The following is a 23,521-nucleotide window of genomic DNA, read 5'->3' as shown; positions in this document are numbered from 1 at the left end:
GCCAACAGTGTCGCCTTCCATACAACATCAAGCCCTTCATAGATGAGGTATTGTGTGACATTGCTCCACTTGAAGTTTGTGATGTATTGTTAGGACAACCATACTTGTGGAAGTGACATGCTGTGTATGAATCAAGCCCCCGTGCTATTATTATTACTTTGGGAAATCAGTTGTACAGGATACCAGAGGTAGCACCGCCTGTTGCCATCTCTTTGATTACTGCAAAACAATGCAGTAAGCTCATTTCCAAAACTAGAAAATTTGTTTTCCTGATGATATGCCCTCAAGGAAAGAAGAAGATGGTGGCCACAACCTCCAGACAGGGCCCCTCTGCACGACAACTATAGATGGACAAGGTCGTGGAGGAGTACGAGGACATCTTCACCTCCCCCGTAGGGGTTCCTCTGCACTATCAGGTCAAGCACTCCATCGATCTGACCCCAGGTGCGCCGTTACCCAATGGACCAATTTATCGTCGCTCCGTTCTGGAGAACGATGAAATCAAGAGGCAGATTCAGGAGCTTCTGTAGAAAGGCCACATCCATCCGAGTTCATCGCCTTGTGGGAGCCCAATTGTGTTGGTACAGAAGAAGGATGGGACTTGGAGACTCTGTATTGACTATCGGGCGCTGAACAAGATCACTGTCCGTAATAGGTACCCAATCCCGTGGATTGATGATCTCCTGGACCAACTAAAGGGGGCAAAATATTTCAGCAAGATTGATCTGAAGTCAGGATATCACCAGGTACCAATCAAACCCTCTGATGTGTGGAAGACTGCCTTCAAAGCCAAAGAGGGCATTTTCGAATGGTTGGTTATGCCTTTCGGGTTGACGAATGCTCCTGCAACCTTCATGAGGCTAATGGATGACATCTTGCGGCCATTCACCAACTCATTTGTAGTGGTATACTTGGATGACATTCTGATCTTTAGCCAGAGTTGGGAAGAGCACCTCCACCACATCCGAAAGGTTCTCCAAACACTGCGGCAACACAAGCTATGTGCCAATTTGGAGAAATGCAATTTTGGTATGACCCAGGTTTAGTATCTGGGAAACATTATTGATGAATAGGGGGTGCATGTGGATCCAGCCAAGATCAAAGTCATTCAGGATTGGCCATCTCCGACCACTCTGACAGAGCTCCGCAGCTTTCTAGGTCTTGCCAACTTCTACCGCAGGTTCGTGTTGGGGTTTTCTCATATCACTTGGCCTTTGAGTCAATTCACCAAGGGAGGGGTGAAGGCAAAATTCTTTTGGTTTGAATCTCAATAGAAGGCATTCATAGAGTTGAAAGATCACCTCTGCACAACACCAGTGCTCACTTTACGAGATTTACAACAACCATTTGAGGTCGAGACAGATGCCTCTGACTATGCTATTGGGGCAGTCCTTACTCAACACGGGCATCCAGTGGCATATCACAGTGAAACACTTTCAGACATAGTCCGGAAGTATCCCACTTATGATAAAGAGATGTATTCCATTGTGCAGGCCTGTCGACAATGGAAGCATTACATTTTGGGGAAGGAAACGGTCATCCACACAGACCACCGACCTCTGCAGTTCATACAGACCCAAGGGAAATTGCAGAATGATCGCCATCAGAAGTGGTCCACATACCTGCAACAGTTCCATTTGAATATCAAGTATAAGAAGGGCAGCACTAATAATGTTGCAGATTGCCTCAGTCGACCACCGATCATGGCATTAACCACCGTCCTCAACTCTTGTGGGCACGAGACTTCTGATTGGCCACTGCTCTACAAAAGCGACCTGGAATTCGGCCACACATACCAGAACCTCTTGGAGGGTCAGCATGTTCCAGATTTTCACCTCGAGGACGGCCTGTTATGCCACCTGGGTCACCTTTGTGTTCCTTCAAGCGAGCATGCCAAGATGATTTGGGAAGAAGCACACTACAGTCGGGCTGTTGGAAATTTTGGGGTCGAAAAAACGGTGGCAGTACTGCAGAAGTATTTCTGCTGGCCGAATCTTCGACAAGATGTCAGGAAGTACATCAGGTCATGAACTGCCTGCGCCATTGCTAAACCGACCATCAAGAAGAAAGGCCTCTATACCCCGCTACCTACCCCTAGTCAGCCTTGGGAATCCATCTCCATGGATTACATGTCAGGCCTTCCTTCCACTAAGCATGGAAATGATTGTGTTTTTGTGGTCGTCGACAGGTTCTCAAAGATGGCCATTATGGAGGCCTGCAAGAAGAATATCACAGCAGAAGCCACTGCTAAACTCTTCTTTGAACGAGTGTGGGTACACTTTTGGATCCCACAGTCTATCATTTCAGATCGGGACAGCAGGTTCCTCGGTACATTTTGGCCCAGTCTCTGGTCGATGCTGGACACCAAACTCACTAAGTCAACAGCCTTCGATCCTCAAACTGATGGCCAGACAGAGGTTGTCAACAGGATGATCGTACACATTCTGCGCATGTACAACTCAAAGCATCCACGCACATGGGACGAGAGCCTCCCCTATGTTCAGCATAGCTACAACCGAGCTCTCCACGGCTCGACTGGCCATAGCCCTTTTCAAGTGGGCTTAGGATTCCAGCCACGATGCCCCATCGATGTGGCCATGCCATTTGCAGCTACTCGGGTAGATTCTGCTCATGTCCAGTCCAAAACAGATAAGGCAAATAGCTTCATTGAGCACATCCAACATATTTTCCAGCAGTTCCATGACATTCTGGAGAAATCAAATGCTAAGTACAAGCAACGACATGATCAACATCGGGTGCCACACAAGTTTCAGGTGGGTGACAAAGTTTGGTTGCATTTGCAAAAGGAACGCCTTACCGGAGCCTATCGGAAACTCAGACCACTCCGATATGGCCCTTACACCATTACCAAGGTTGTGGGAGACAATGCATTTGAGCTCAGCATTCCCCCATTCCTTGGCCTACACCTGGTGTTCAATGTCGACCACCTTCGGCCATACTTTCCACCATTACTAGACACGTCTGACATTGCAGAACAACTCACACCCACAGAGTTAAATCCAGCTTGCATGGAACAAGCTGCAACTGATCGGATCATGGACACACAGATCAAGCAAACTCGCCAGCAGAATATCCAACTGTATCAAGTTGTCAAAGCAGGACAACTCCTTCACCAGGGCAAGTGGCTCACCAGGGACCAAGTGCAGCAGAAGTTCCCTCATCTCATGGAGGAACTCAATGCAATGGGGACCATTGCTTCCTAAGGGGGGAGGAATGATCCAGGTGGATATTGGTGGCCACCCGCTAATTCCACTTGGATCCCCTCTAGTGCTTCTTTCAGTTTTTTCAGTTTCCTTAATTATAGCACAATTTACTATTTTTAGCAGTTTTTCGGGTCCTAAACTTTCGGAGCCGTTTTGAGGCCCTAAACGACGTTTTTTGGGAAATCTACCCGCTAGCGATTTTTCTGTCTAAAAATAGTCTTTTCCGTCATAGTCCTCAGAGAGATCTTTCCAACAGGCTATCATGCGCGTCAAACTGAGATAGTACGACCAATTCGCGACCCCGAGAAGTTGATGTACCAACTTACCCAAAAATGGGGCCCACAATTTGGCGTTTCATCTTCTAGGGTTAGGTTTTGGAATGTGAAGGGTTTTCCATTGTTTCTCAACAATAAATAGGCCTTCGAGCCTCATTGTAAGATAGTTTAGAGGCATGTAGCCACACATCTCTTCTCAGAGATAAGCTACCATCGCCCTAGCTGGTTTATTTCCATTTCTGGTTGTAAGCATATTTCAGTATTTTCCATTAGTGAAATGAAGTATTATTTCTGCTGCATCTTTGTGTATTTGGTTATCTCGATAATTTGTTGAGTTCCTATTTAAGTCTGGATCACATGGAATGGCCAAGCCCAAGGAAACTCAAAGTCCTATGGAGGAGTGTTATGAAACCAGCTCAAGAAAAGATAGAAAAGATAGATCAACGCCTTAGAATTCAGCCTCTTCGAGGGGGCAAGCTCCTTTACATTACATAAATGAACAATTCTTAGATGATGCAAATGAAAAGACCTACTTTCTATATATAGGAGTCTAAGGGGTCATAACATAATCAGAGCTGACATAACAATAATAATGTAAGGGCACAATAATAACAATAGTGGGCTTCTATGGGGCACAATAGTAACAATATGGGCACTACATGGGTACATCAATATAATAAGTGGGTTATACTAATAACAATAAGGGGTTACACTAGTAGTATAGGGGCCTAACATGCCCCTCTCCTTCAAAAAGTGTTTTCCTCAACGCTTGAGTAGTTCTTGATGCTTATGTATAAAATTCTTGTCCTCCCATGTGAAATATTCAGCGGGTAAGTTCTTCCACTTAATAAGATACTCTGAAATTGATCGATTTCGTAGCTGTCGGGTTCTTGTTTCTATGCCTGCTTCAGGTTCCAATATGATTTTTCCTTCCTCTTTAATTTCTGGCAATATTGTTTGAATTGGGATCTTTTTCAACTTTTGAATAAATGGCCATACTTCTTCGTCCTTCTTCCATTCATCCCTTGCTTCGTTTATCCAATCTAGTTAGATAATATAAATAGCACAAAACAATGCTTCCACATCCTCATCCTTGAAGAGTCTTCCCATTCGGTAAGGTTGTCATTTTTTAAGTGCATGTAGTATTGCCAACATTTCCTTCTCATAAATAGCTTGCTTGAGATGTAGCAGTAAAAATACCCAATCACCTACATCAAAACATTTTTCACTACGATGTTGATCTACTTGTTGTTTCATTTGATTTTGCACCGAAGTGGCGTTATCTTTTAAAAGTTGGATAACTTGTTGTTGATGCTCGATGTGATCTTTCACTGCTTGAACCTTTTTCTTCTTGATATGTCCTTCTATCTCTAGAGTTTGAGGAGTGGTAATTTCTTCCAATCCTTTACAAGATATGGTTGGATCCATTTCTTGATGCTCGATGTGATCTTTCACTTCTTGAACATTTTTCTTCTTTATATGCCCTTCTATCTTGATAGTTTGAGGAGTGGTAATTCCGAACAATGAATTACAAGATATGGTTGGATTCATTTCTTCTTTCTCGATGTGATCTTTCACTTCTTGCACCTTTTTCTTCTTGATATGTCCTTCTATCTTGAGAGTTTGAGGAGTGGTAATTCTTGCCAATGCTTTACAAGATATGGTCTGATTCATTTCTTCTTTCTCTGGGGTGGGGTCTTGGCGCATATCTTCTTCTTTTGTTGTTTCTTGATCCTTTTATTCCTCCTCTTCATATTCTATGTAAAATAATTTCTTCTCAGCACACTTATGACCATTAGTGCATTTGCTATCACAATTGTAACAAAGCCCTTTTTCTCTTTTTTCTTCCAATTGTTGTGGTGTAACCCTTGTAGGTTGTGGAAGGCTAGGAGAAACAACACTTCCATCTTTATAGTTGTGAGGGGTACACTTCCTGGTTTCCATAATTTTTCTTTCCACTATGTCACAAAGCCCTTTTACTCTTTCCAATTTTTGTGGTGTTGCTCTAAAGAAGGTGTTGCTCTTTGTATCCTTATAATGTGCTATCATTTTCTCCGTGAAAATTGACCACGTAACAAGTTGTTTACGAGAACAAAGCCCTTTGTACCATAAAAGTTGATCTGGTTCTAAATATGAAGATGCAATACATACCTTTTGTAACAATTGTACACCATGTAGATCAAAATATTGCTCCATCTAAAGTATCCAATTTACCGGATCCTTGCCATCAAACTTCCTCATCCTGCTTTTTCTTTATTTTAGGAGCTCGACCTTGAAATGACTGTAACTCTGTACTTTCGGATCTTTAAGTTCTAAAATTGTGACCTGTAGTAGCCCTCTGTGTCCTCTTTCCAATGCCACCAGTGTAATCCAAATTGGATTCTCCAAAAAAGAGTTATGCACAATCCCCCAAGATGACCGGATTATAGACTTGTTTAGTAGATCGAACTTGTACGACGTGCCACAAGTCACTGTTTCAACTTTTGGATCTGAAAAATACAAACAAGAAACTACAGTCCATCCTCTTTCTGTACCTTCTTACGAAATTTCAATCTGATCCCCAGAGAGAAAGTTATGATGATTTTTCCTAGGTCACCTGTTTGGAATGTAATTCAGGAGTCTGCAAAAATACCAACTTCCTCAGATCATAGCTCCACAAATATAGCGCGAAAAGCTCTGAAATTCGGACCTGAGGTTCAGTGCGATTTCTTCTCAAATGGGTTTTTTTTGCAACTTCTGAAACGTCGCAGAAAAAAGTTATAGCAAAAATGTCACGATGACCTGTTTGGAGCAGCAAAACCCTAGAATCCAAAGCTCTGATACCAAATATTATGAAACCAGCTCAAGAAAAGATAGAAAAGATAGATCAACGCCTTAGAATTTAGCCTCTTCGAGGGGGCAACCTCCTTTACATTACATAAATGAACAATTCTTGGATGATACAAATGAAAAGACCTACTTTCTATATATAGGAGTCTAAGGGGTCATAACATAATCAGAGCCAACATAACAATAATAATGTAAGGACACAATAATAACAATAGTGGGCTTCTATGGGGCACAATAGTAATAATATGGGCACTACATGGGTACATCAATATAATAAGTGGGTTATACTAATAACAATAAGGGGTTACACTAGTAGTATAGGGGCCTAACAAGGAGACCAAGATTTAGAAGTTGAACATGGAACCAATCTTCATTATTTCCATCAATATAATTACATCCCTACAAGAAATGAAAGTGGAGTTGCAAAAACATGAATTCTCTCCACAAGAAGACTAAGAAAAATCAACCCCTAGAGAGAAATTCGACTTGGTACTTATATAAAATGATTAAGAATCATTCTCCATGAAAGGAAAAAAGTTTTCCCACCAAAATCCCTTGATTAATGGATCTAGCTCACAATACTAGGAATCTGCATTAAATGACAAGGAACACATACCTAGATTTTTTTCAATCATTGGAGCTCCACAATTTGTGCTATAATTCCAAAATATCTTGTTGATTTATTATTTAATATTGATCCTCTTGTAGTAGGGAGAAAGTCCCTAAATTATCTCTTACTCAAAATTTTCATATTCTGCCCAATATTCTTACAATATTCTACAATAACAAATAATATTATGCACAAATATGCAATTATCCATAAACCTTCCTAATAAACATATTAAAGTTAAAAATACATTATCTAATGCAAAAAGAGATGTTTAATGCGCAGAAGGATAGTCAAATGAGCCTTAATTTATGTCTAATTTAGAGACTCATCAATTCAGTTAGTCAATTCTTGCAGACTGAGTTTCAACGAAAATTAGATGACTAATCATTAATGTTTTTAGTCTGAGATAATTCATTTTGCCACTTAAAAGACTTTTGTTATTCGATCATATCTTTGTTGTTATTTGACTAAAGGATATTAGTTTTAAAATCTGAGTTGTGTGTAAAATATTCTGTGAAATCCCTTTGCCATGTCATGAAAATCGGGTGGGGTGGATGTAACTTTTAAAATTTTGATTACAAGATGGGATATTATTTCCAAAATTTGCATTACTTTATAGCTTTCAGTGTTCTATATGGTCTACCTTACCGTGTGAATAGAACAAATACAAGAGAAAAGGAAAAACTAGAAAGGGTCCCAAGATGTGACTATATTATATTCTTAATATAACCATTTGAATGTCGAGAACAACTCTGTTACGTACTACCAAGGTTTGCAAATCATGAAAATTATTATTGCTTCCTTTATTGAAAAGTAAAGTGGGCCATCTTTATCTTGAATGTAGATAAGATGAAACAAAGCTTGTTAATTATTTGCATAAAGTTAATCACTGTAGTCTCTGCGTTAACTGTAATTACTGTCGTGCACCAATGCAAATGAATCAAGGTCCGTCCTGTAATAGAGTGGAAAGGCTGGAGCTAGGGTTCTGCTAATGCTCTGATCGCTACCTCGACGGCGCCGACAGTAAGCCTGCCAAGCCCTTCGCTGCAGAGGAAAGACCGCTGTAGAGGCTCAGTACTGCAGGGAGCCAGGGGCTCACAATGACTCAACCGCAGGGGGGGGCGTCAGAGCCCTCCCCGAACAAGCCAGATCCGATGCATGGAGTCGTTTTTGGGTCAGTGGACGGAGAGGTCCTGAATGGTGGAAAAACTCCCCAAAACGACAACAAAGATAATGAAAATAGTAAGGAAGATGACTGCAACCCCCAGCAAGATTCTGAAATACCAGAAGCGGGTCTGAAGGTATCCTCTTCGACTTGCAGACCGGTCGCCAAAGTAAGACCCCGAATCGAACTACCGGGTGACTTGATAGATAGAAGAATCGAATTTATGCGAGATCACGCCCTCATCGGGAAGTTTATCGGGTTCTGGCCCACTGAGAAAGCTCTGAACGGGTGGATAGCGGCGAAATGGAAACCAAAGGGGGATGTCACGCTTCAGCTTGGACCCAAAGGTTTCTTCACGGCAATATTCTATTGCTTAGAGGACAAGCACCGAATATTGGTGGGAGGGCCATACTTCTTCAACTCAGCCGGATTGTATCTGAGGGATTGGATACCCAGATTCAACCCAGATAAGGAAGATTTAACCTGGGCTCCGGTCTGGATCCGGCTATACTCTCTCCCGGATGAATATTGGGAGGAGGAAGCTCTCAAAAGGATAGGAAACGGAGTGGGGGAGTACATCAAAGCAGCGGAAGAAACTAAATCTCGTAAGTTTGTCTCCTATGCCCGTATTTGTGTCTTTATTCGTCTCAATGAAGCCCTACCTGACTCTGTTACTCTGGCTCACCGAGATGAGGAATGGATCCAGCCTCTCGACTATGAGCATGTACCTTTTCGGTGCCGTAAATGCCATACCCTAGGTCATCTTTTTAGGGACTGCCCCCTAAATACCCAAGACAGCTCCCCCGACTCCTCTGCCTCCCAGGGCCAGGATGGTTTCATCAAAGTTGCCAGCAAAAAGCGTTCCCATAAAAAACCCCAAAATGGGCACAAACCCCAGCCCCCTAAGTCTCATGGCCCAGTAACCAAGAACAGCTTCAGCGTTCTTGGTCAAGACTCTGAAAATCCACCTCACAGTGCTGAAGCCTCCCAGGATCTCCCGTCTTCTTCGACGCCTCCCCCTCCATTGAATCCCCCTTTCAAATCCTCCCCTCTTGTCACCTCCCCTTCTATTCTCAAGAGGGATCAAAAAGATGTCCCGGAAACCATCAAAGAAATGGAGGTTGACGGAACAATGGAGCGCCCCCAGCACAATGAGATCAGCACTGAAGATAGCAATCAGGTGGTAGTCATGGACGAAGAGCCCGAGAGTATCGACATGCACGGCTTAGACCTCCTCGAGCTGGAAATAGCCTGCAAAAAGAAAGCGTACGATGCCATACCAGAACTGCAGCTCAATAAGCTCGAATTGGTCATTTCCTGAGCTTACTATCAAAGCCAACTTGGTATACAGTCAGGCAGTCAATGGGATGGAGGTCCACGCACAAAAGACTCAAAGAAAAGAGGAAGAAAGACTGACCTACAAAGAACTATAGAGATCGGAAAAATCCTGGTGGATTCAGGCAGATATGCACAGTTAACAAAGTACTACAAACCCTCCATCAGTAGTTAATGATGAAGCTGGTATCATGGAATATTAGAGGGCTTAACAGTCCCGGCAAACTCAGGATGTTAAAACATATGTTAAAGAAGGAAAAGCCACATCTGTGCTTCCTCCAAGAAACCAAGTGCAACTCGACAGCGCTAGGCAGTATACTCTCGAAAGCCTGGCCTGGATGCAGATCGGTAGCAGTCGATGCCTCTGGGGCATCAGGAGGCCTGGCAATAGCATGGAATACCCAAGCGGTTTCCCTCTCGGATTTTCATGCGGCGCATCATTTAATTCAGGCAACTTTTCATATCTTAGGCACCAATATCTATGGTAATCTGTCAAACGTTTACTTCCCACAAGACGCAGGAAGTAAGATGGCGCTTTTAGACACGATTGAAACTCTTAGCAACAGCAGAAAATACCCACTCTGGCTTGTCGCTGGAGATTTCAATATGATAACTAGAACGGAAGAGAAGATGGGCGGCAGAAGCAGATTGGAGCAAGCAGATAGTCACTTCAAGAACTTCATCCAAGCGACTGCACTCATTGACATGTCGTTTTGCAACGGAACCTTTACTTGGAATAATCGTAGGGCAGGCAAATACCAGATAGCCTCAAAATTGGATCGCTTCCTTCTCTCCGACAATGCGGTCCACGTAGGAGGGGACTTCTCAGCAACCATTCTAGCCCACTCTGGCTCGGACCATTGGCCAATAGCACTGCAATGGCAACGACCAGGTAATCTTACCAAACGACCCTTTCGGTTCGAAGGTTTTTGGCTCACACACCCCACCTTCAGGGAGCTTGTGAAATCCTTATGGGCTTCATACACTCCACCGGTAGGATCAAAGATGTATCAATTTCAGCAAAAGCTCAGATTTCTCAAAGAACATCTGAAAAGATGGAATAGGGAAACATTTGGAAACATTTTCAAAGAGCAGCAAAAACTCTCTCAAGACCTGGAGACTCTCCACCAAAAGATCATTGTCGAAGGTTACACTGAAGACACTCTGAAGCAGGAACGCCTCATCCATAGCCAGCTGGAAATTAGAGGAAAGCAGGAAGAAATTCTTTGGAAACAAAAATCAAGGATTAGGTGGCTGAGGGAAGGGGAGCGCAACACAAAGTTCTTTCACAGAACTACGGTTCAGAGAAGAATGCACAATAATATTCCCTACATCCAAAAGCAGTCTGGAGTGAAAGTAGAAACCCATGAGGAGATTGAGGAGGAACATCTTGACCACTTCAAACAGATCCATCAAGACCAAAGAGAAGACCGACGACAAGCCATCCGCAAAATAACGAGCAACATTCCAAAAATCATTACGAAGGAACAAAATGAACTCCTAATGCGCCAGATCTCTCAGCAGGAAGTGGACGATGCCATGAAACAGCTCAAGGAAGGCAAGGCACCGGGGCCCGATGGTTTTTCTACCACCTTCTTTCACGCTTTTTGGGATATGCTAAAGGAGGAGGTATGGCAGATCGTTGAGGAGTCCAGGGCGACGCGCTGGCTATTACCATCTCTCAATGCCACCTTTATAACTCTCATACCCAAAGAGGAGGAAGCCATAACCCCTGACAAGTTCAGGCCTATTGCGTTATGCAATGTCATCTACAAAGTAATATCCAAAGTCATCGCTAATCGGCTCAAACCCCTGCTACCTGGGCTCATCTCTCCGGAACAGTCAGGGTACGTGGAGGGCCGGCACATAATGGATGGCATCCTGCTTTCGCATGAAATCATTCATTCCCTCAAGCTCTCTAAGCAATCAGGTATGCTTCTTAAACTAGACCTCTCCAAGGCCTTTGACAAACTAAGCTGGAACTACATTCATAGCATGCTTACAGCTTTTGGTTTCTGCCCTCACTGGATCCGCTGGATTATGAATATGATAAACTCCACGCATTTCTCCATTCTCGTCAACGGCCTTCCCTCTCGCCCTTTTAATCCTTCTAGAGGTATCCGTCAAGGGGATCCCCTTTCCCCCTTTCTCTTCGTCCTAATGGCTGAAGGATTAGGACGGCACATCAAGCAGGCCCTCCTCTCTCATCAGATCAATGGCATATCCGTGCACAACTCCCCCGCAACCTCTCACCAGCAATTCGTGGATGACACGATGCTTTATGGATACCCCTCTGCCCGTGAAGCCCGTCGCCTGAAATCCCTCCTTAATGATTTCTCTGAAGCATCAGGCATGCACATTAATTGCGCCAAGTCCCAGATCTTCTTTTTCCATACTCCGCCCTCCGTCAAAGCTGCTGTCACGCGCATCCTGGGCTTCCCTGCTGCCTCCCTGCCTTCTAAATACCTAGGCGCCCCTCTTTCAGCTACCGCTCTCAAGCATCCTGCTTGGCGTTCCCTTCTGGAGAAGCTAGAAAATCGTCTAAATCTTTGGACCTTCAGAACTCTCAATTTAGCCAGCCGAATTGTCCTCATCAAATCTGTTTTGCAGGCGATGCCTCTGTACTTGTTTTCCATTCTTGCAGCGCCCAAATGGGTTTTAAAAAGTATAAGAAATCTACAGAGAAATTTTCTGTGGAGCAGCGCAGCTACCAATCATAAATGGGCTCTGGTGAAATGGACCAATGTCTGCATGCCAAAAGAGAAAGGAGGGATTGGATTAAGGGATCCTGAACACAGCAACGCCATTATGAATGCCAAGATCTGGTGGCAATGGATCACTAATCCTGACAAGCCCTGGGGTAGAATATGGACAGCCAAGTATGCCGGCAATCGACCTCAAGAAGAGCTCATCCGCTTCATCCCCAATGAAAACGGCTCCTCTATTTGGAATGCGGCCAAGCAACATCATCAGCTAATTCAGAAGCATAGCTTCTGGGAGATAAGGAACGGAAGTACGGCAAGATTTTGGACTGATGCCTGGAATCAGCTGCCTAAACTTCAAGACATTCTCCACCCTACGCTCATTCCTGATGACATGGATCAGCAGCAGAAAACGGTTCATCAATTTTGGTCTTCAGAGACAGAGCACAGCTTCAGACGATGGAAAGGAAGTGACCTAATTCTCCATAATGCAGACAGGCAGAGGCAAGAAGAGCTCACGATCGAATTGAAGAAAAGGAGTATCAGGCAGAATTATGGAAGGGACATTTTGAGATGGGGATACCTACCCAAGGGGTCTTATACCACAGCAGAAGCATATAGGGTGCTATGCAACCTCCCCTCACCCCCTGACCCTATTTGGAGTAAAATTTGGAAGCTAGGACCCTGGCCTAAAATTTCCTATTTTCTCTGGCTGGTGAGCCACCAAAAAATTCTCACCTGGGACAAGCTTCAAAAGAGGAACTTCCATGGTCCTTCAATATGTCTCAATTGCATGCACAATGAGGAAACTTTGCAGCCCCTGTTAGATACCTGCCCGTTCGCCAATCAATTATGGAATAAGGTTAGTTTCAGATGTCAGAAAAGCGGCAGGGGGGAAGGGGATATCAACAGCACCCTAAGACTATGGCAAATGCAGCCATACAACAGCAGGATCCTTAATCATCTTTGGGGTATGGTTCCAGGAATCGTCCTTTGGAACATCTGGAAGGAACGCAATCAACGTATCTTCAAAAACAAGAAATCTCCTTTAGGGGAAATCTGGAACAAGATTCACAAGAATATCCAAGAAACCATGGCGCTTCAGGTGTGGAACAAGGAGGACCTTCCATCCACTGATAATGAGCACAACATCCTTAACAATTGGCAGCTGAAGCTTCCCCTTGACTCCCCCAACAGCAGGACTCTCAATAATAGTAGTAAGGATTGCTGTCATTGGTCAGCTCCTCCCAAAAACTCATTCAAGCTAAATTTCGATGGGGCCTCTAAAGGAAACCCCGGAGAGGCAGGATATGGAGGCATAATAAGGGACTCAGAGGGCAAACCTATTCGAATCTACTTTGGGAACATAGGGTGGGACACTAACAACTCAGCAGAGTTGGAAGCTCTATGGCAAGGCATGTTACTGGCAGGAAATCTACACCTCCAGCCCCTTATTGTAGAAGGAGACTCCCAAATTTTAATCAACATAGCCATCCGTCTTCAAAATGGATCAAATGCCAGGAAAGTCGCTCCCAGTTGGAGGCTGGAAGCCAGATTAAATGATTTAGCGCAGATGCTCAGCAATTTTCGGGCCATCTCATTTACTCACATCAAGCGGGAGGGCAACAAAATAGCGGATCTTCTTGCCAACATTGGGACAGAGTCTGATCAATCTCATGCTTCGGGGGACATAAACCTCATTTCAAACAGGCAGCAGCTCCAGAAATGCCAAAGCCTGATCCTTGCAGAGATCATCACCCCGGATGCGGGTGGCAGCTTGATATTCAACGGGGAGCCACATGACAGCCATGGGCTGCCACGTGATGGAGCTCCTCCCTTAAATGTTATCCGCCGCTAGTACCTTCCGTCTTACGCGGCCTCTGAGCTATCTTAATGGCGATGGGGGAGAGTATGGTTAGCCTGCGGGAGGCATTAACTGCTGGTCTTTTCATTGGTAATGAAGGGAGGTTTAAGAATGAGGAATGCCTGGAGACGGGAGCTCATAATGGGAAAAGGAATTTGCAGAGTGGTAAGAGTCTATGCGGAGGGCAGGAGGTGGAGTGTTGGGCCGCGAACCAGAATTCGCCTGCGCTCCTCGGACTGGTCTTTAGCCTATTTAAGCATTGCCCTTTCCCAAATTGGGGCGTGTCTGTTGTGGGGAAGGAGCAGCTCCATTGCTGGACCTCGTCTGTTGGGGAAAAGCACAAAAGCTTGGGGGCTGCCATGGTGCGAGAGAGATTGCCTTGTCGCAGAGGAACCTGGCGTGGAGAATCCTCTCGCCCTCCAGCTGCTGATATTCATCATCACTGTTGTTGTTGTTACTGCCACCGGAGGATGGGAGCCAACCCTATCCAGCCCTGCCAAGTCATGGAAGTGGGCAGCTCAAGCGGTGGGAAGAACAAGTTACCTGCTTTTGGTTCGGTTGTATTTACTCTGGGTAGTTCTGGGGAAAATCCAGGCATTAACGCCCATATTTCTGTGCTGTTCACCCAAATTGAGGAAGAGAACGAAGAAGACTCTTCTCTGGTTCTGGCAGAGGACAATGTCATGCATGGCAAAGGCAAACTCCCAATGGGGGGGCCATCAACTGATGAGGAAGGGTCAGCAATTGGTCGAGGTAAGCTCCCAGTGGGGGAGTCGGCGAGTGAGGAGGGTAATTCAAGGTCGGACCGCTCTCAACCCCCATCCCAGCCTCGAGCTTCTGAGCAGTCGGAACCTGTGCACAATCCGTCAGCAATGGAAGAAGAGCCAGAGGATTAGTTCTGGCGGGTGGTTCTGGGTTTTTGCTTTTTGCACTCATGTCGGGCTTCGGGGTAAGAATACTCGCAATTTCCTGTGTCACACGGTTGTCTGTGTTTTTGTTCTGTCTGGTAACGCTTGCGGTTTCCACCATGGCAGTGGGGACTTAATCTCTGGTTGGGCGCAAATCCTTGGTGATTGCCTGGTTTTGTTTATATGTTCAAGTTTATGTCTTTAAGTACCATAGTTAGTCTGAATGGTAAGTCAGTTGGGAATCGCCCCTGCGTGGGTCTTTTTGAAAACTCTCAGTATTTTGATGTTGGATCTTAAGGCCCAGCGTGGCTTTTGTACTCGTTTGAATATGCACCCCATGAGCCGCAGCAGGCCTTGGGTCGCTAGACTCTCTGTTTGTAAAGTTATCTGTAAATATTAATATACTAGTAGTTAATTTTGCCGAGAAAAAAAAATAGAGTGGAAAGGCTGTGAAATCCTTTTAATTTCCCTAAATGGGACTCCGTAAGAAAACACTAGTTTCTTGCCTTTTCTTTGGTGTTGGTATTGCTCCTTATGGTTTCAGAAATTCCAGCGTGTTTTGAAAGGCTTTTAGCCATGGTATGTATGTATGGATATTAAGATATTTAAAAATGTGTAAACCTTTTTCTCACCAAATGTTAACAGAATGATGTTTGAATTTTAAATTCAGTTTGAATAAGAAGAAAGAAAATTGCAGTAAACGAATTTTAACAGCAAGGAAACTGTGTTGAAAATCAATGTAGTTCGGAATTGAGGTAACATAGGGTAGTTTTTCAGTGAAAAGTTGACCTGCCTAAAATATTTTTGTGATTAATTTAAAATCTAAAATTTAGATTATAAATAATATGATTTTAAATATGTAACTATTATTTAAAATATAAATATTGCATTTAGTATTGTAATTTTAAATTTATTTGATTTTTAAAATTACATGTTAAAATAAAAATAATAATAAGTGAAGTTGGAAGGTTGATATTGAATGTATAGTGGATGGTTGTAACTTACATTTATCAATTTTTTAATATATATATATATATATATATATATATTTGTAAATTTTGTTCAAAATAAAAAGAGTTTGGGAAAATTATAATATGTGAATTGTGGAGTTTATAGAGTAAAAGAGTTTTAGATGTGTTTCAATTTGTTTATGTAATTTCTGTATTCAAAAATATATATTAAATAACAAAAAATTACAATCTCACTAAAACATTGCCCAATTTTAATAATAAAAATAAAAATATAAAAACAATTAAATTGCATCCTAATAAATGTGTAGTATTCAAAGCTAATATTAAATCTAATAAATGTACACTATTCAAAGTTAATACTAAACCAGTATAGATTCATTTTAACCACGGGTCTACTAAGAATCACTAGGGATCAAATTTCAAAATTGGAAAAAGACTACTAAATTTTAATAATAAAAATAAAAACATAAAAACAATTAAATTGCACATAATAAATGTGCGGTATTCAAAGCTAATACTAAAGCAGTATAGATCCATTTTAACCACGGATCTATCAAGAGCCGTAACCCAATATAGATCCATTTTAACTATGGGTTTACCAAGAGCCAAGAGGTATCAAATTTCAAAATTGAAAACAAATTTACACACCAAGAGATTTAATCTCTTCTAGTGCTCGAGAACTATGTGATTAAGATAGATCTGTAGTGGTAATTTTTTATTGTTTAGATTGTATTTTTCAATATTGTATTATTATCAATATTTTATATTAAAAATTGAATGAATTACACATTTTCATCGTACTGAATTATAAAATGAGCCTATTATTTATATGATTATTTAATTTTTGTTTAACTATTTATTTATATGGTTATTTAATTTTTGTTTTTTGTTTTCGTTGACATTTAATGAGCCTCTCGACGATTTTTAATTATTTATTTATATGGTTATTTAATTTTTGTTTTTAGTTTTGGTTGACATTAACGAAAATTATTTTTCCTTTTTTGATAACTTAATGTAATTACACATGTCCCACATACATGATTGTAAAATAAACCTCTCTTACTCACTAAATTATAAAACAAAACTTTTTCAAAAATTCAATAGATCAACCATCTAATCCAAAAATCTCATTTTTCTAAAATAATTTTATTCCCATTAATAACTCTGTTATAAAACCTCTCTTTAATCCTATATACAAAACCCTGAAAAAGCAGCTGCCATTTATATAATCACCGTCCTGTTATTTCTGAAAACTTAAAAAACACACGGTCAAACAGTTTATTCCCACATCTATCATTTTCCCGAGACTCTGAAACTGACGCCCGTATGCCACTTTTTTGAGTTTTTACACTGGTTTGCAAATCTGCAAGTCAGCGCTGGCCAATAATATTCGAAAAAGTCATATTGACGGGTATATTGAAAATTAACAAGTTTTAATTTATTTAAATATATATATATACAAAATGGACAGATTGTAATGTGATGTGAAAAAAACAGTGGAGGAGGAAGATGCCACACCTGGAGTGGGCACCTGGAGTGGACAGTAGGATTATTACATCACTCTCCAACACAAACGACTGTTAGATCGATGCGCACCAGAAACCCACACCGACGTTTCTGTGGAGAACCCAACATACTAATTGCTTTATCGGAGGAATTGACCCTCTCTCACCAAGTAAATAGGCTCGGCTTCATTTCGCAGAGATTCTTGTATCCTTCATATACTATTTTTTTAAGGTTTTGGAGGCACTTCAATGAGGATCTGAAGCTGAGATCTCATATGATGGAGAAGGAAATAAACTCTTATTTGGTTTTTGACATTGGCACAGCAACGGAATCATTGAAGACTTCTTCTTCAGAGAACGTCCATAACTCCCATGGAATGAAAAAGGGAAGAAGGCTTACCACGGAACAAACGAGGGCGTTGGAGAAGAGTTTCCAGTTGGGAAAGACACTGGAAGCCGGGAGGAAAGAGAAGCTAGCTAGGGCTCTGGGACTGCACCTAAGGCAAATCTCCATCTGGTTCCAGAACAGAGGAGCCAAATGGAAAAGCACGTAGCTAGAGAAAGACTTTTGTGTTCTCAAACAAAACTATGGATTCCTCAAGGTTCATTATCATATTCTGCTGGAAGAGAACAAAAGACGCCAATCTGAGGTCAGAAAATTAACTCAAATTCAGCGTTCATTTTCTTTTTCTTTGTGATCTTTCTTTTGAAATAGAATTTGTTATCAGAAATGTCATATACTATTTACATGACCCTTTTTCCTCCATGGGCACCTTGATTGATTAGATCCAGAGATCGAGCAGCATTTTAAAGAATGTCGAGAATAAGTCATTGGAGATAGACAAATTGATTTTAAATGGTGTTTTTTCATCGTTCTAAACATTTTTAAAAATAAATCTATAAAACATTATATTTTTTATATTATATATCTTAAATTTACTCTTAATTAAAATTAAAAAAAATTAATACAAAACAAAGAATAATTAGACTACGTTATAGATATATATAAGAATTATATTACACTGGAGGGTGCTATAAAGGATTTGGGTTGGGCAATAATTAAGCATGGAACCAATGCCAATAGTCACTGGTTGCTTATTTTAGTGAATACTTATATCATATAACTATTTTTTTTTGTTTAATCTTAGTTGCAACAATATTTACATTCACTATTTTCAAGTGAGAGTAATTATGAATATATACTTTTTTCACTTTATAATATATATTTTGTTATTTTTTAGAAATAAAAAAATTACAAAAGATACATATTTTCATCTATTTTCTCACTATTTCCATTTTAAAAAAAAAGCTGAATATTTCAACAACTTGGAAAAATCACAAAAAAGTTTCATAACACGTCTCAAACTAAAGTGTAGCAATAACACTTTGATTGGAACAACAAAGCATGGAAATTTTGTAACAAGTATAAATACAATTTGCAAAAATTAAATGAAACTTGTACAAAGAAATATTAAAAACCATGAGATGAACCATTTAAAAGTAAAACCATCATAAAAAAATTCCCTGACAGGGAAGGGCACCTGTCAAATTTAGCCCGACTCTCCAATCCATAAAATGCCCTATTTTAATCCTATCTACAAAAACTTGAAAAACCAGCTATCATTTATATAATCACCATCCTGTTAATTCTGAAGAGTTAAAAGACGGTTCAAACAATTTATAACCACGGTTCTGAAGAGTTAATTAAGTGGAAAATTTTGAAAATATTTTAAAATTTAATAAACAGTAAGTCAAACAATTATATGTGATATTCTGAAATATTGTATAAGGTTTTCTTTATTTTTTTTGAGAAAGATTATAAAGATTCTTGCCTATTTTGAATTTTGTAAATTAACTGTAGCTTTTGAAAATATTTTACAATTTCATGAACAAAGAGGGAAGTTACCCCATTATTTGACTTTACTCAATGTCTTTTTTAGGGTGGACAAACATTACCAAGATTTTCATGCTATTTCTATATTTAATTTCACTGTGAAAATATTCTACAATTTAATAAACAGGAGCAAAGTCACCTAGTTATAATGATTTCATTCAGATTTATCAAATTCCAAAATATTTCTTTAATCCAAATAAAAATTGACAAATTGACTGCGAATCAAAAGGAGAAGGCCATGCTAACATAAGGGATTCCATTCAGGATCAACACTTTTAGTGAAAAAAGATATATCCTCCTCCCTTTCATTCCTCCTTTCCTTGCGATCACAGCAATTCTACGGGAATCGTAATATGGAAGTCCTTTGAGGATTTGAAATTAAAATAAATATTACATCAGAAGGGGTTTTCGCGCCCCGAATCGAAACCCGTCAGGGTTCGAGAAATTTACAGTAAAAAAAATGCTAAAATTGTGTATAATACTGTTCAGCACTCGCTGTTGGAAATGGATTTATTACTTAGTCTATTGTCCGCTGCGTATGAGTCCCGGACAATCTGTTCTGGTGACGATAGGGGTCGCCGGTAGGAATTCGTAGCGGAGCTTGCCGACAGTATTGATGATCGAATGGTGTGCTTATTATTATATGATGATTTTACCATCGATTCCCAGCTGTAGGAATTCTTGATCTTCTTCTCCGGCTTGGCCAGCTCTTCCACGCATTTCACATCTGAGAGGGACCTAAACGATTGCGACTTGCCGTTGAAAAAGTTGGACAAACCCCTTCTGCAAATTACTTAAGGATTAGTTCAAGTCGTCAAATTCTTTGATATTGCTGTTAGAAATAGCTTATAACTTTCTTGGATTCTACGATTTACACTAAATGTGAGAAATTACTCCAAATTTCCAATGCTTTCATTCCAAGTATAGAAAAAAACTAAGATCAAGAAAAGATTGCAGCATCCCCGTTCGAAATGAAGACACGGCGGTTTTCTTAATAAATATACGGTTTCCAGTAGACTTACTTCTGAGAAGGGAGGTTGGGTCTGAGAGACTTCATGTGTAAGATCGGGCGGCCATTGCCATAGGGCATCGGTGGAGGTGGAAAACCCCATGAAGAATTGCCGGTGTCAGCGATGTCGTCTGAGGACGTCGAAGAGGCCGTCGAATCGGGTGAAGAAATGGAAAAAGAAGAAGATGAAGACAAGCTAACTGTCGATATGGAGAGTTCTTCCGCCATAGCTGCTCTTGAATAAGAAAATATTTTTGAAATCAATGACAATCTTGAATTTCTGTCTTCTTTCTGTAACAACTGAAATTCTCGAACTGTAAGCGGCGTCGTGGCCGTTTTGTAGCGGCCAACCGATAAGGAGCATTTCCGCGTAAGTCCACATAATTTTGCCACGTGGAACCGTTCCGGGGGGCGCTTTCCTTGCGGTGGGCAATGCCCTACTTACAGGCAGCCAAAGCGACTCCTCGGCGGTTTTTGTCTTCCTTGCCAGCATTTTTAGCGATGCTAACTGGCTGTATGTTCTTCATTTTAAGGATCCCGAGAACCCGGCCAGCGGTTTTAGCGGTCCTAACTGGTGGTTTTTTGTTTTCCTGGCCAACGGTTTTAGCGTTACAAACTGGCGGCTTTCGCAGCGTCATCGGAAGAACTGAAGGCTTGCCCCGCCACGTCGGCAAGAAATAAGCACGCTTTACACTTCGTAGGTGGCTTTTGTTCCGAAGACGTGCCGGCCAGCGTGACTTTCGGAAAGGTTGAGGCTTGGTCGGCGCATGATTTAAGCGAATGATGATATTCACGAGACTCGAGAGTGACAGGATGACATGTTCGATCCTCATGCGGAAGCCTGTTTAATCAGAGTGGTGATGAAATTGGCATTTGACACTCAAACTCAACGATACCTTTTTGTGAAGTGCTGAGTCATCCTTATCCAAATGAGCAATGAAGCTCCTGTCTTTCATGTTTTGTACTTTAGGAGTCGTTTATTGCGGAAGAATTATTAGGTTAAAAGTGGCTTGAATTTAGGGAAAAAAAATAAATATCTAAAACTTTGGTTGAAGCAATATTTAAATTATGTTTTGAGAATGGCTCAAAGACTTGAGCTAATTGACAAATGGTTTTCTCAACACAGAGCAATTTCATTCAAACACACTAGGCAGGAAGGAAACAAGCTTGCTGATTTTCTAGCTAATATAGGAGTGGAATGTGGGTTAGATTTCTTTGCAGGTTCGCTCTCCAGCATTGCCTCAAAGGATCAGCTCTTAAACTTCCATAACATTGTGAAGAATGATATGAACCAGGAAGAAGATACACACCCGGATGCGGGTGTCATCGAGGTTCATTTAAGACGGAGTTACTCCCCGCCGGCAGCTGTCCCTGCACCTGGCACTCTGGCGCAGATCCCATAAACCCACCGCAATTGAAATGAATGCCAAGGGGTACAGAATAATGGTCAGGCATTCGACAATGAATGCGCGCCCAGCTCGAGAGCTCGCGCAGGTTGATTTATCCATGGCTCGGCTTCTGGTTTATGCTATCGCTCTCCTCAGCTCCTTCCATGTCCGTCTGCTTTTTTTCCCGCACCCCTGCTTCGTTCTGGCCGCTTGGGAGCTCATCTGGTATATGGTTTCGGCCTGGTTCGCCTACTCTCGGCCCTATCCCATCTGGTCCTGCTTAATTCCCTTCCCAGGTCTCTCTGTTAGTTCGAAAATGGTGCGACGTCGTGGTGTTTCTCGCCGTGGAGGCACCACTGGCAATCGTGGCCGCGCCTCTCAGTCTGCCCCCCAGAATATAGTTCCACTGGCCTCAGCCTCCCCGTCCTCTCCGCCTTCTGATCATGGCAGGCCCTTCCCGCACAATTCCTTCCAAACCACCCGTTTCAAATTCCACAGTAGGCTCAATAAACCCGTTCTGTCAGCCAGTATTACAGTGATCCTAGCTGAGGAGGAGGATAAGCCTAGCAGCTCTGTTCATACCACTACGTCTCAGTCTCAGGACGATAGCGTTCTTCAGGGAGATGTGGCTGGTGTCGTGTTCAATGGTGACAATATGCAGGAAGAGGGGAATGCGCCTGAAGCTCCTCAGCCTCCAGTGGACTCTACACAGTGCAATTTGCCTGCAGTCGAGCCGGAGCATCCTCCCGGTGGCATTCTGAATTTGGAAACTCCTCCAGGTGGCGGCGACATGGGAGATGAAGACAACGCGGTCGTCACGTGGATGGGCTCTCCTAGCCAGGTGGAAAGGGATGCTCTGGACTCTCAGAAACATGTTTGATGAATTTGGTACAATGCCCACTGCTGGCAGTCTCTCTTCTGGTCTTTTCATCTTTCTGTTATGCTTCTCCGGATAATGGTAATTCTGTTTTGTTTCAGCTCCTGGTTTGGTAATGATACTCGCCATTATAGTCTTATGAATTGTATCAGGTCATGGCTCAGAAAGCTATTGTTTTTGTCAAATTTTGTATATGGCTATCAAGGCAGAATGATTATCAGTAAAGCCATAGTCGTCAATAGTACTGCAGTGATAATCACAGCGCTGGTTCACACGTTTGTCTGTAAGGGATTTGAAAAATATGTCTTAAGTTTTCTCAATCCCAGGATGGTTGTCAAAGGGGTTTATGTGTATCAGGATATCTGGTTGAGGGATGGCTTCAGCCCCCTCTGAGGTCTTGACCTCTTTGTACATATATTTTTCTCTTTTTTAATAAAAGTACCCTTTACCCAAAAAAAAAAAAAAAAAAAAAAAAATTATTTAAAATATGTTTTTGATAGTGGAAATAAGTTCAAAATTTTTTTAAAGCACCTTAAATTATGAATTTTGACAATTTTTACTTAAATTTACAAAAATTCCTACCAAATTTTTTAAAAATATGATGAGAATTTCCATAAAACTAAGAGCAAAAAAAACATAGTTATTAAACTATGGCGATTTTAACACCTTTATTCTCTATGTCTGTGTGTCCCCCCACCAGAAGCCCAACGCGTTCCCTTGTCGCCGTCAAAAACGACAATGTCTTGGCGCAAAAGTCATGACGTATGTTCTTTTTGAACAAACCAAGTTAGTTATTCCTGTCGCGGCACATGGATTAAGCCCCTCTATTACTAAATTCACAAAGTTTATAAAAAGATTTTTCGGGGAAATGACGTTGATGTTTTTCAGATGGACGTCTGTTAATCATCAAGATCAAGATAGAAAAACAGATTTTAAAATGCAAATAAATAAGGAAGAAATGCAAC

The 23,521-nt window shown here is 41.5% G+C and overlaps 1 protein-coding gene across 1 annotated transcript; it reads right to left on the bottom strand.

The window, feature by feature from the left end:
• Positions 1-19,608: 19,608 nt before the first annotated feature.
• LOC149144103 (uncharacterized) lies at positions 19,609-20,768 on the bottom strand. Its single transcript, XM_089449959.1, has 2 exons — positions 20,305-20,768; positions 19,609-20,065 (listed from the first exon to the last, which is right to left on the bottom strand). Exons 1-2 carry the CDS (start codon positions 20,517-20,519, stop codon positions 19,768-19,770), a joined length of 513 nt encoding a protein of 170 aa, XP_089306085.1. The 5' UTR covers positions 20,520-20,768; the 3' UTR covers positions 19,609-19,767.
• Between the last annotated feature and the right edge of the window lie 2,753 nt (positions 20,769-23,521).

Source organism: Pinus tabuliformis, chromosome X (genome assembly GCF_031772625.1).
Source record: "Pinus tabuliformis cultivar Carrire ecotype Pingquan chromosome X, CPIR1, whole genome shotgun sequence".
NCBI lineage: Eukaryota > Viridiplantae > Streptophyta > Pinopsida > Pinales > Pinaceae > Pinus > Pinus tabuliformis.
Note: the sequence above shows the minus strand (reverse complement) of the source record. Positions and strands in the feature narration are given on the sequence as shown.

Coding starts and splice junctions, on each gene's coding strand:
- LOC149144103 (XM_089449959.1), bottom strand. CDS start 20,519: ATGGCGGAAGAACTCTCCATATCGACAGTTAGCTTGTCTTCATCTTCT. Junction 20,066..20,304: donor CCCAACCTCCCTTCTCAGAA/GTAAGTCTACTG, acceptor AGTAATTTGCAG/AAGGGGTTTGTCCAACTTTT.